Raw genomic sequence first — 14,155 nt, 5'->3', positions numbered from 1 at the left:
TCTAATTGTCTGTGCGCTGCATGATTAAACCGCCTTATGAATCCGACCATCTTAGAAATGTTAAACATAGGTCACACTTTCTTATGGGAATCATATCCAATTGGTGATTTGCTTTAGTCCATTCACATTTAATTTTATGTCTGAATCCGAGAAAAATTACGTTTGGTTAAACTATTATCCGGCTGTCTGTAAAATATCAATCCCGGCTCCCTTTATATGATTTCTGTCCTTTCCGCAGCCCGGGGCTTATGCTCTGTTAGTCTTAGCTGTGCTTTTCAATACTTCAAATAAATATTTAATTTGTGCTGCACACTCCGTAGAGTTAAAGTGCGTCTTGAGACGAAACCCAAGTTCCTACTGTGTGTAAAAAAATAAATAAATTGCTAAATGGTCGTTGGATGCGGCTTAATTGAAAATTCCATTGAATTTAATAGTAAAAATGGAGAAAGAGCAGTGACAAAAGAAAAACAGTGTGTGAACAACCAATAAAAACGTCCGCTGTTTGCAAAAGACGTCCAAAAATAATTGTGATGATCTTTATTTTGATGTCCGTGGCGATAACGTCCGTTATTCAATACATTGTGTGCATTGGACGTCCGTCTTTTCATTGACTCCAATACATTGCAGTCAGTTAATTGCGGCACAAATGGACGTTATTTTAAATTGCAAAAGCAGACGACTTTTCTATATTTTTGAAGTTGTGTCAACATAGCCTAATAGAATTTTTTAAATTGAATTTAATGGAATGACGGCCGCCCAATACACATGGGGGACATCTATCAACGGTTTTGCACCTTTTTTTAGGTGGATAATTGGATTTTTCGCCCCTTTTTGGTCTAAGTTCTATTTATGGACCAGTATTTGACGGGTGAATGGTTTTTAGATGTAACTTTTTTTATTCTGCCTGTTTTGAATATTCAACCAAAAATTTGTATAATGTGGGATTTGCGCAAAATGTATAATTTGTGACTTTTTAAAAAGTCGTACAAACAGGTGCAGGCCGATGTCTGCTCAGTACCAGGGGAGTTTGCACAACTTTTTGTGAATATTCTGTGATCATTCTGAGAATATTCTATTCTCAAATTCATGCAATTTGTTCTGGCTGGAAAAAAAAAACAGACGAATACTCTGTAGAAAAATTCTATGGCCCTTCAAAATGCCTATATACGGCCTATATCTGTTTTAAATCTTTGTATTTCATTTTATTTTGTTCTATTTGCAGAAATGCTCATTAATAGACGGTTACCTTGATCGGATTCCCCAAGGACTCAGTTTGCAATTTACTAAAGTATTGCAGCGATACGAAGGCAACTATACGTGTATTGTGTCATATGAGGAAAACGGACGAGTATATAATCTAACTAGGACGATTTATGTCAAAACAATAGGTAAGCAAGCGCTTGTAGATGAACGTGGGGCTATTGTTTGCTTAGAACCATTCAGTCGTGTAGATGTAGCAGAGCTGAAGTTCTCTTTTGCTGTCTGTTTCCTTAGTAAATTGGTTCTTGGACTGCGCTTGTATTACACATGCTAATTTATTCTGACAAGCTGTAATATATATTGATTTCATAGCGGAAACATAAAAGTAGGATAAGCAAATATTGTTTTATTCACTAGAAGTCGCTCCTCATTAAACCTGAATGTCTGCGCATCAAAAATTGTTCAAAAATATCATAAAAGTAAAGCTGTGCGGCAGCAAGTGCTGATCATTACTAAGGAGCTGGAGATCAGAGTACACGGAGAGGGCCGACTGGCCACCCGCTGCCATTCATCTCATCGTTATCATTCACCTTCTGACCCAGTTAGGTTTTTTATGCTCCAGTCACCTAAACAGCCGATAACTAGAAAAAGAACAATAAATTGAAGGAGACCTCCGGCCACAGAATATAGTTTTCCCAAATACAGGGAAATTACAAAACTCACCAACTCACCTCTCCCTGTGCCTCTGCATCAATGGATCGCCACCTCAGGAACCTCGGGATATCCACTAGAGCCAATGTTACGACCTGGTTGATGGACATCCCGCATAGCCAATCAGTGACTGGGGTGGATTGGCAGAGAGGCCAGTCCATCAGCCAGGACATTTTCACACAGCACAGGGATAAATGCCTTCTGGCAGGGCTCCCGGGGCTGGTCATGCAGCGCAGGCACAGGGAGAGGTAAGTAAGGACTGCTTGTTATCCTCTGCCCCTGCTGCTCAGTCTCCAGGCCTCCCCCGTCTTCTTTAGATTGGTTGACAGTCGGTTTACATTGAAATCCCACGTAGATGTCAGTCTGGAGGAGGCGGGGGGCAGCCTTAAGAGTGGTGGCCGGAGAGTGCAGACCATGGCAGCTCAGATATATGCATATCCCTCCAGTCAGTTTCCCTTTAAGCATTGAGCTGGGTTCACATACTGTAAAATTAATGGGAAAAAACTGCCATAAATAAGGTTTAAACGGCATTTTTTTAAAATCTAATCTGATAATATGTTCTATTAGGGTAGCTTCACGCACAACGGATCCGCAGCGTATTTTACGCTGAAAATTTGTCATTCATTTTGAAAGGGAAGACATACTTGCAGCAGGATTGACATCCCGCTGCGAGTATGTAAAGGCTGCCCGTTTACCTCTGCCCCCACCCCCCCAGCCGCTGGACAGGGCATACTGTACCTGCTCCACACTCCAGCTTGTTTCTGTGGCTCCCAGAGTTTGGATGTCCTGCTCAGCCAATCAGTGTACTGCAGGAGCCACAAAAAACAAGCCGGAATGTGGAGCAGGTACTGTATGGTCCACTAAGGAGAACGCTCGCCATTACTGGCCCGATTCCAAAGTGCTGGGTCAGTGTTAAGTTGAACAGTGGAGGACCTTTAACTTTTTAACCGTACGGTGGTGCTCAACATATTAGAGGATAGTCCCAAAATAGATTCACTAGTAGTAGAAATGTGGCACTCACCCTTGGTTCATGCAGATAAAACAAATTTATTCCATGCTGGTATTAGGATGCGGACTAGCGGGCGATGATCATTTCGCACTCAAACCTGTGACGCGATTCATCTCGGCCTGATGTGTCACTCCGCTGCCCCACCCTTAAATATCACTTCATTTAAAACATTCCAAATTTTGCATTACAAAATTACAAACAAACAGACAATGGAGTAAACACATTGGTGGTACAATATTACAATTTGTATTCATGAACCATCTATTCCGAACATTTCCCGATGGTCTTTGAGACCCAGGGATCCTAATGCCTGCGTCTTTAAGGTAAGTACTTCATAGTCAACAAGCCCTGGAACAGCATATCACTTGTATTCCCCTTGTGAACTGAGCATATACGATCAATTAACTTCGGGCAACCTTTACCTGTGCGAATCCATCTAAGGTGTTGAGCAAATCTGACATACATGGGGCGTATAATCTTTCCAATATAGACCAATATAGACTTTCTCTAAACATCACAGGTACGGGGACACAGGAGGCAGGAGTTGTGAATTTGAGGGGATTTACACTTTTCCCTGACTGTATTACGTTGTTGAGTAAGGGTCTGAATTCTTGTATAGGGGACAGTTTTACTTTCACAGAATTTGGCATGGATTTTCAGACATTAAGAACTTGAATTTAAAATGTTCTTTTTCCACAATAAAAATTCACAACCGACTAGAGAGAGACCAATAGGTGATGCCTGCACAGATTGGCTCTTTGGGTTTTAGTTTGAGCCCCCACTTCAGTGACCAGGATAAAGAATGTGTTAGAACCTTACTAGAATTGCAAGGTACAGTGATTCCTGTACAAGCAGATAGCCCGGAGGTGATTAAAGGGGCAGTCTGCCTTTAATCCTCCCTAGTCGTCAGGCTCACTTTTAGATTTGTTCATGAAAGCCATCATCCGTGATGTAAGGGCATTTGTCTATCCCAATCCAGGACAAAATCTTACACAGGGAGAAAAGCCTTGAAATGGCTGAAGTCATGTGATGATGTTATAGCGACAAGGCAGGTAACCTTGTGCTCCTCACTAAGGAGTACTATGAAAAAGAGCGACCAAATCACCTGTCAGGTTCTGAATAAAGATCCAACATTTGAATATTTATCGAAGATTAAATCTCTTATACGTCATGGGGTAGAGCGGGACATTTTTACATCTAAATTTGCCAAAAAATTAATAGTAGAGCATCCCAAAAAGACATATTGGTATCTTATCCCTAAGGTCCACAAATCTATGGTGAACCCTCCGGGCGACCCATAGTGGCCGGTAGGGAATCAGTCACCAAATTAGTCTCTAGGCATGGGTGTTAGACTGGGTGTTGAGTTCTGTATTAAAGAATGTTCCATCATATCTCCAGGACACTTCAGAGCTATTAAAGGTGTTAGATTTTGGGTGGTGGAGGGTCTGTCCTTGGCTAGCATTAACTTGTACACCCGCATGCCACAGGATGCGGGTGTGAAGGCTGTCAGACGTGGATTGCTGAATGTGACTGAAAATGATGAGAATTTTTCCTTGTACATCTGTGAACTTTTGGGGTTTGACCTTAGTCACAACGCCTTCCAGTTCGCTGACTGGTGGTACCGGCAGCAAGTGATGAGGACCCCGGTCGCCCCAACTTTCACCAATCTGTTTTTGGCAGAATTTGGAGGACAATATGATTTTTCATCTTCAGAATCCCTTTGCAAGTAAAATTGCTCTCTTTCTAAGGTATATCGACGATATACTAATAATATGGTCAGAAACATCACAGGAGTTCCAGCAATTCATCGATTACATGAACATCAATGAGTTCAATATTTCATCTGTATTTGGAGGAACAAAATTGGACTTCCTCGATGTCCATTTGGAAGTACAGGGAGGTCAGTTGGTGACAAGTGGGTACCGTAGGCCCATGGCCACCAATTCTCTCCTTAGGTATGACAGCTATCATCCCTCACATATAAAAATCCCTTATGGAAAATCCATACGGTTACTCCGCATTAACAACTGCGGTGAAATATCTGAGGAGCAAGCAGAAGCATTAGCCAATAGACTGTATGCAAGGGGGTATCCGGTTGCTGAATTACAACAGTCCCTAACAAACAAAAACGCTCCAAGATAAATACGAGAGAAGAGAAGTTTGTCGTTCCCTGTAAGCATGGCCCAATGAGCGAAGTAATTAAATCAGCGCTTAATAAAAACTGGCACATTCTGGCAGGTGATGAGGCACTAAAAGATCTAGCTACGGTGCGTCCCATAGCGGCTTTTAAGAGGAGTAAAAATCTCTGTGATTACTTAGTTAGGGGGAGATTCTCCGGCCAAAAAAATAAAAGTAATTGGTTAAGGAAAAATATTCCACAAGGTAATCATAAATGCAGATCTTGCAATTATTGTAGCCGGTTATGTAATGCATCGTGTGTACAAGTGGGAGGTAAATCTTGGGAAATAAGGGATTTTATTACGTGTGGTGTACGTAATTACATGTGACGTGGTCATTTCTATATTGGAAAGACCATGCGCCCCATGTATGTCAGATGTGCTGAACACCTTAGATCGATTCACACAGGTAAAGGTTGCCCGAAGTTAATTGATCATATGCGCTATGTTCACAAAGGGGAATACAAAGTGATCTGCGGTTCCAGGGCTTGTTGGCTTTGAAGTACTTACCGGCAAGGGGGATCGTCATGCACTGCTAAGAGGAAGGAAACTTAATTGATCTTAAAGATCCGCTGAGGATTAGAGATGAGCAAACCGGGTTCGGGTTAGAGTTGAGCCGAACCTGAATGATCGGCATTTGATTAGCTGGGGCTGCTGAACTTGAATAAAGCTCTAAGGTTGTCTGGAAAACATGGATACAGCCAATGACTATATCCATGTTTTCCACATAGCCTTAGGGCTTTATCCAACTTCAGCAGCCACCGCTAATCAAATGCCAAAAGTTCGGGTTCGGATCGACTCGAGCTGCTCCAGGTTCACTCATCTCTACTGATGATTCATTGTGTGTGAAACTGGCTTTTAAGTCTATGGAATAGCCTCAATTGGTGCACACGTTGTATAATGAAAGTCCATAATCCCAATGTTAAAAATACATCATATAGGTATACACATTGGCCCAGATGTCACATCGGAAGGCTGTCTACTCTACTCTAAGTTTGGACCAAGTATTTCTTTGCTTAAAAGAGAACATCAGAGTCCTACATTTTTTTCAAAAGAGCCAGGGAGGAGGCGGCTGAGCATAAAAACATGAACCTACCTCCCCGGCTCCAGGGCTGGGGTCTGCTGTCCCCTGCTCCGTTCCCCTACACCTGTTTCCTGCTCAGGTCCCCTGCTCCAGTCCCCTGGCCGCTTCCTGGTCAGAGCGGGGACCCGGGTCGTGACGTTTCAGGCCCAGCCTGGACGGGACCCCATTCAGACCAGGAAGCAGCCAGGGGATCAGGAGCCAGAGCGGAGGACAGGGGACCCCAGCACTGGAGCCGGGGAGGTAGGTCCATGTTGTTATGTTCAGCCTCCTCCTCCCTGGCTCTTTTAAAAAAAAATGTCTGACCACGGACGTCTCCTTTAAAGTGCGTCAGAAAACAAACAAAGAATCCTCATAGGAAAAGTTCCAGGATGACGTGTTATTTCTTCATGTATACCTCTGTTCATTTTTGGCAGTGCTACCCAGTGATTGACAGCTCCCTCTATATACACACCTATATGCCGGTGTCAGTCGCTGGTAGGACCCCTCCCTTGAGTACTTATGGTGCGTTTACACAGATAGATTTATCTGTCAGATTTTTTAAGCCAAAACCAGGAACAGACTATAAACAGAGAACAGGTCATAAAGGAAAGACTGAGATTTCTCCTGTTATCAAATCCATTCCTGGCTTTGGCTTCAAAAATCTGTCAGATAAATCTGCCTGTGTAAACGCACCATTAGACCAGAATAAGCAGTAATCCTGGAACTTTTCTCATATTTATTACATGATGTCCACAGTTTGGACTAATATTTCGTTGTGTTAGATTCCCTTTAGAAGTGTTGTCTGAGTTTCTAACATTGATGGCCTATCCAGAGAATAAGCCATCAATATCTGACTGTATTAAACTGCTAAGCTGCAGTAACCCGCTGCTCCACCACTACCCAGGACAGCACAGCACCATTCATTGTCTATGGGTGCCAGGTTATGGCTCCCCCCGCCCCCGAATATCTGATTGGTGTGGGTGTTGGCACTCCGCCAATGAGTCATTGATGGCCTATCCTGTGCATAGCCCACCAATGTTATAAGCCTGGGAAACCCCTTAAAGGGGTGATAATATGATGTAGAACACTGAAACTTTTTGTTCTTAGTGTGCGTACCGTTTCCGTTTATGTGTTGTTCATATGGCATATACTGGATTTGCTTCATTAGATGATTCCTGAACACATAGGTTACTGTACAGCTGTATAGGTTCGGTATACTTAATGTAGGCATGCTGCTATTCTCTTATATTTAAAAAGTCTTAAAAAAAAATTTCCTGTAGATTTTTATGGCTTGTTGTATTTTCTATTTGTGTAGCTTCCCTTTTATATGCAGAAGCACCTAGAATGAGAACACCAAATGAGAAGCAGACGTATGAATTTCTAGCAGGTGAGTAGCCGCTTTTTTACTGCCGTTTATGCGGTGTCTTTGTACATATACATATTTATTGCTTTTCTGTTGCCATTTTTTGTCTGTCGTGACTTTGAGTTGACTTTTTATTTGACTGCACGAATATAGCGACTCTTCTTGATGTGATCTGCCGAAAGCTTCTGCGTAGACGTTTTTTGTATTTTAAGCACATTTCTTTTACAAGATAAAAAATAGTCTGTCTGGAAATCTTAAAGGGGCCAAAACAAAAAATACATTGCAGACTGGGGGGGTGAGGGAAACATAATAAAGAATGAATGTCCCCGTTCCCCACAACGCTCCCGGACCCCCGCCGTCCTCCTGCACCTCCTGCTCCTTCCACATTGCGACCTAACTCAGGAATGCCAGTACAACCAGTCAGTGACCGGGCAGAACACCTGCAGTCACTGACTGGCTGAGGAGGCCCTTCTTGACAAGGGAACCCAGGAGAACCACGGAGGCGAACAGATTGCTGGTGTTTCATTGCTGGGCGTGGGACAGGAGCGTGGGGGTTGGTTCAGAATAGATTCTTTATTTTATGGGGCTGTTAAAGATGTAATCTGACAATGTCTTATCCCAATCTGAGCCCTTCCCACTGACAGAGAGGTTATTTCTTCCCCAACTCACTGAATAAAATCCAATAATGGACTAAGGAGCGTGCCTAAAGTCTAAATTTATTTATTTAAAAATGCATAGGGTTCCAAAAGCAGACGGATTAAAAACCAAACAGCAGCAGCCTAGTAGTACTAGGGTGAAAAGGGCAGTTTTTTGGCCCTCCCCAGCCTAATAATACCAGCCTGCTGCCGCCCAGTCCGGGAGCGCCAAATTTAATGCTCTGGGACTACTGGTACCTGGCTTTTCCCAGTACCCCTGGTGCAATGGGTACTCGGGTAATAATGGGCGGGTTACACCCGTTAACACTAGGCCCTAACTTAGTAATAGATTTCGTCTATCAAACAGCTTCCACTACCAAGCCTGAAATAAAATTTTGTGGAAGCAACAGCCCCCTTACCAGGGAGTTTGTGGTCCCCCCCATTACGCAGATAGATATGGGCCCCGCCTCTACCACCTGCACCCATCAGACACATATGTCGTAAATGTCTATTACCCCTTTATTGTACAAGCAAGTCTGATGTGCATTGAATTTTGTGTTATTTAGGAGGACAACTGAGTATTCCATGTGAAGTTTATTTCTCCTATGTAAACAACTCATTTACCGATATTGGGTGGACGATAAATGGAAAGACCGAAGGAGACTTTACAGACCAGAGAATCCATGTCAATGAAAGGTAAGAAAGCCGGGATATATCACAGATCACACAATGCCCTGTGTCAAGGATCTCAGTGATCTGACCTGTGATGACGGACATGAATGATTCCAGATTACTCTAGGGCTCTCTGCTGCCACCTCTGTCCATGTCAGGAACTGTCCAGAGCAGGAGAGGTTTTCTATAGGGATTTGCTGCTGCTCTGGGCAGTTCCTGACATGGACAGAGGTGGCAGCAGAGAGCACTGTGTCATACTGGAGACAATACACCACTTCCTGCAGGACATACAGCAGCTGATATGTACAGTTGATTTAATAGAAAACAAATTTCTGGTGACCAACACCTTTAAAGCGTACCTTTTGCAAAATTTTTATTTAAAGAAATCAACGGGGGTTGTGATCTCAAGCAGTATTGCTATATACCAGCTTTATTTATTATCATTTAATTTTTTTTTTTTTACGTTTCCACGTTGATATCTGGAATCTGTACACATGTGCATCGAAGGGAGCCACCTAGTGGCAGTATGTATAACGTTAATTTAAACATAGAAACAAACAACAAAAAAGTATATTGCAAAACTTCTTGCATCACACCTCTGTTCATTTCTAAAAAAAAAAAAAAAAAAAAAAAAAGTTCACGTCAGTGTCTCTTTAAGATTACAACTTTATTGAATTCCAGTGTAGTCTATGGAATGATAAGTACATGTTCTTCCCATAGACCCTGATCTGGTCATTATTACAGATAGCAGAGCTCATACTTGGATGGATTTCACACTTGTACATATGACCTTGGACGAGGCTGAAGGTGAATCTCACGTTAGTCGCTCTTCTTTCATGCTCGGCTGCGTTTTTGCTAACAGATTAGTAGCGCGAGTCTCGTCTCCACAGTTACCAGCTAAATAATTGCCATCGGAGGTGACTGTCATTTATTCCAACATCTTCTTAGAATCTATATTTTTCCTACCAGACAGCTGCTCAGCTTGTGGTAAAAAAAGAAAAAACTTAAAGGGAAGGATGCTGTAAAAGGAACAACTAAGGTTTATAGTATAAGGGACAGTGTTCTACTTATTGTAAATTATAAAAGTATAAGAAGTCACTGAGGACGTTGGTGACCATATGAAAACTTAAAGGCGTGGTGTCACAGAGCAAAGACGGTAAAATCTCGTGTACCATATATATATACATATATATATATATATATATATATATATATATATATATATATGTATATATATATATATATATATATATATATATATATATATTAGAACAAATGTGATGTTTTCTAGTAGAGAGCCTTATGTTACTGGACCATTTTTCTCCCCCATATCTGTTCACTCCCTGGTTTCCTCTCTAAACTGTGACCCTGGGGTTGTCAGGCGACAGTGCAGACACTTTCCCACCATTCCCTTTGCTTATATGTGAACTGAAAACCAACTGCCAGTACTAATGGGACAGATCAGGTGACAACGATTAAACCTGTCATCTGCGCTCACAGGAGACTAAAAAGACTAAAAAGCTTCAGGAAACCGGACCTGGATTTTAAATGAGTATGGCTTGTACCATCAGTACATTCGCTTTTAGGGTCGTACATGGATAGAACGGCGCCAGTGGGGGGAAGCCGGTACCATGGTCCCTTTTTTGAACCAGTCTACTACTGAGCTTCGGCCCAGGCTGAAGCACGGGAGGAAGGCGGGTCTACCCCCACTAGGAGGAAACCCCCGCCCCTCTATGATGCGGCCCCATTGATTCTAAAGGAGCCGCGTCTAGAGGGGTGAATGCACCTGATCATTGCGTTTCTGCATCATTAGATTGCGGTAATTAAAGGGGTTCTTTCAAGTCAGCTGGTGGCAGAGATTTGTAATTTATTTCTATGAAAAAATCTCCAGTCTTCCAGTACTTATCAGCTACTGTATGTCCTGCAGGAAGTGGTGTATTCTCTCCAGTCTGACACAGTGCTCTCTGCTGCCACACCACTTCCTGCAGAACATACAGCAGCTCATAAGGACTGGAAGACTTGTAATTTACTTCTACAGTGGTGCCTTGGATTACGAGCATACTGTAATTCGTTTGGCGCTTGTAATCCAAATCTTAAACCAAAGCAAATTTTTCCATAAGAAATCACTGATATGCAGACAATTGGTTTCACACCCCAAAAATAATGATTTATTATTCTGAATAAGATGTAAAACAAATGAAACAAACATTCAGAAACAGCAGAATCTGTGATATTATAAATTACTGTACAGTAATGGAGAGGATGGGAAACACAAGGGCGGAGGGAGACTGCAGGGAGCAGGAAGGAATGAGCAGGGCAGATGTGGGCACATACATGCAGCACTCTCTGTCCGGGGAGAGAGGGGTTACAGCTATGGAGAGATTACCTCCACAGTCCTGTCCCCTGATGTAAGCCCCAGCCTGAAGTGGATCTGCTATAGAAGGTGAGGGAGACTTCCTGGGTCAGAGTACAGGGCTGTAGACCCTGCTATGCAGGTCTGTATATTATATATTATTTTTCTTTAGGTCTGTATATTATATATTATGTTATTGGCAACAAGAGGCAAAGATATTTTATCTGTCTTACTTCTTCTTTTCTGCTTAACCTTGGAGTGAACTTGTTGCCACATAAGCATGGAAGTATATTCATTCTGCTCTGTCGTGTAATGATGCCGTTTTTCTCATTTCTTTAGTGTTTTATTGGATATCGCCAATCCTGGAGCCAAGACCATAACGAAGGAATTATGGATCAAAAACATTACACCAGATGAACTCAAGCACAACTATACCTGCACCGCAAAAAACATCCTGGGGGTCGTCTCCAGGCAAGCGCTTGTCAAAGAGAAAGGTGCTTAAGTAGAAACCAACTTTCTTATTATTATGATGATTGTTGGTTTTTTTTTACTTTTTACATTTGACTAAATTCTCTAAATAAGAGAATAATAGAACCTAGCATGAAAAAATAACGTATATAGGAAAAGATGCAAACATCGGTCCGGGAATGCAGGCCTGTAGGGTGCAAGAACAACTCTCAAAGCATTTAAAGGGGAGGTCTGGGGTCGGATATTTTTTAAAAAAGCCGGGAAGGAGGTGGCTGACGATAACAACGTGCAGTTACCTCCCCAGGTCCGTTGTCCTCGGCTCCTGGTCCCGGTCCCCCAGCCACTTCCTGTTCTAAACTGCGACCTGGGTGCTCGTGGCGGGGCCCCTGCGCTGTAGCCTGGGAGGTTGTTATGTTCAGCCACCTCCTCCCCGTTTTTTTTTTAAACAAATGTCTGACCCCGGACTTCTCCTTTTATGGTTAAAGTGAAAAAAACTTTGGTATATATTTACCCTACCAATGCTGCTCCATTCCCACCCCACTGGTGCCAGTCCTCTCTGCTTACAGGAAATCTGTCACATGTTCACACAGTGTGACCTATCACAGTGCCGCATAAGGGTTAAAAGTTACTTCATGGTTCTGCCTTTAGATTTTCAGAGCGCACAAAAATCTGAGATTGTGCTATTTTGGTGTCATTCATTCTTGTTTGAAGGTTTTCCACGGTTTTATGAAATTCCATCTAATTGCAAAACTTTTGAGTATTTGGGACATTTTTGAAGAGTGACGCACAAGTTCACCGGTCTAACATAAAGCCCCACCCCCTGCCGCATGCTGGACTTTTATTTTTGAAAATGAGTATATAATGTAATATAGGCCTGCAAGGAGCCGTGTATGACGGGGACACCGATCCCTCTAAGGATGTATAATACAAGAAAAAATTCCATCTCGCCACTTCGCAGAGGGCCCCGCATGTCTCCGGATCCGCTGCACGGCCAAACAGCCCAAACGAAAACTAATGGAATGGAAGAAATCCAGCAACTCTGCGGAACTGCAAAACGTCTTTATTGCAACACAAATACACTCCACCAGATTAAAGGGGTATTCCAAGAAAAATATACATGTCCACAGAATAGGGGACAAGTAAGAGATCATGAGGGTTAGACCTCCGTACCCCTGGTGATCTCTTCACCTGTGTGTTGTGAATAGAGCCGCGGGTATAGCATGTGACCCACAGCTCTATTCATGTTATTTATGTGAGTCACGTACTGTACCTGCGGCTGATAACACAGAAGTTGGGGCCCAATACAGATCTCAGTGCGGGGGGAGGGGGGGGGGGGTGTTACGGAGCTTGGATCTCCTATTTGTCCCCTATCCTGTGTATAGGAGATGTCAATTTACTGAAAAATACAGCAGCATAATATGTAGCTTTATTTCAAATCTAAAAATGTGCTACATTACAGAAGTTTCCTCTCTGATAGCCTATCCACCCCCGGCTCCCCCACTCATCAGCTGTTCAATACTTGCACTACAGGTAGAACAGAACCAGGAGCAAGTGGTTCCCTGTGTAGCGGCAGCACTAGGGTACTGCATAATATCTAGCCACCTTTTACTTTATGTTACTGCTTCTGTTACCGTATGTTACTGCTTCTGTTACTGGATGTTACTGCCTCTGTTACTTTACTTCCTCTGTTACTTTACTTCCTCTGTTACTGGATGTTACTTCCTCTGTTACTGTATGTTACTGCCTCTGTTACTGGATGTTACTGCCTCTGTTACTGGATGTTACTGCCTCTGTTACTTTACTTCCTCTGTTACTTTACTTCCTCTGTTACTTTACTTCCTCTGTTACTGGATGTTACTTCCTCTGTTACTGTATGTTACTGCCTCTGTTACTGTATGTTACTGCCTCTGTTACTGTATGTTACTGCCTCTGTTACTGGATGTTACTGCCTCTGTTACTGGATGTTACTTCCTCTGTTACTGTATGTTACTTCCTCTGTTACTGGATGTTACTGCCTCTGTTACTGGATGTTACTTCCTCTGTTACTGTATGTTACTTCCTCTGTTACTGGATGTTACTTCCTCTGTTACTGGATGTTACTGCCTCTGTTACTGTATGTTACTTCCTCTGTTACTGTATGTTACTTCCTCTGTTACTGGATGTTACTTCCTCTGTTACTGGATGTTACTTCCTCTGTTACTGGATGTTACTGCCTCTGTTACTGTATGTTACTGCCTCTGTTACTGTATGTTACTGCCTCTGTTACTGGATGTTACTGCCTCTGTTACTGTATGTTACTGCCTCTGTTACTGGATGTTACTGCCTCTGTTACTGGATGTTACTGCCTCTGTTACTGGATGTTACTTCCTCTGTTACTTTACTTCCTCTGTTACTTTACTTCCTCTGTTACTGTATGTTGCTGCTTATGTTACTGGATGTTGCTGCTTATGTTACTGATTCTGTTACTGGATGTTATGGCTTCTGTTTCTGTATGTTACTGATTC

The 14,155-nt window shown here is 42.6% G+C and overlaps 1 protein-coding gene across 2 annotated transcripts in view; it reads left to right on the top strand.

The window, feature by feature from the left end:
• Positions 1 to 14,155, top strand: part of IL1RAP (interleukin 1 receptor accessory protein) — a 151,862-nt gene that overhangs the window by 124,671 nt on the left and 13,036 nt on the right. For both annotated transcript variants that reach the window (XM_069974411.1, XM_069974410.1), the window contains exons 5-8: positions 1,223 to 1,388; positions 7,476 to 7,547; positions 8,725 to 8,854; positions 11,523 to 11,677. In XM_069974411.1, coding sequence (XP_069830512.1) covers positions 1,223 to 1,388; positions 7,476 to 7,547; positions 8,725 to 8,854; positions 11,523 to 11,677 — 523 coding nt within the window. The remainder of the gene's footprint in view (positions 1 to 1,222; positions 1,389 to 7,475; positions 7,548 to 8,724; positions 8,855 to 11,522; positions 11,678 to 14,155) is intronic.

This window comes from Dendropsophus ebraccatus, chromosome 6 (assembly GCF_027789765.1).
Source record: "Dendropsophus ebraccatus isolate aDenEbr1 chromosome 6, aDenEbr1.pat, whole genome shotgun sequence".
Classification (NCBI taxonomy): Eukaryota; Metazoa; Chordata; class Amphibia; order Anura; family Hylidae; genus Dendropsophus; species Dendropsophus ebraccatus.
The sequence above is the reverse complement of the archived record's forward strand: the minus strand, read 5'-3'. Positions and strand labels throughout refer to the sequence as shown.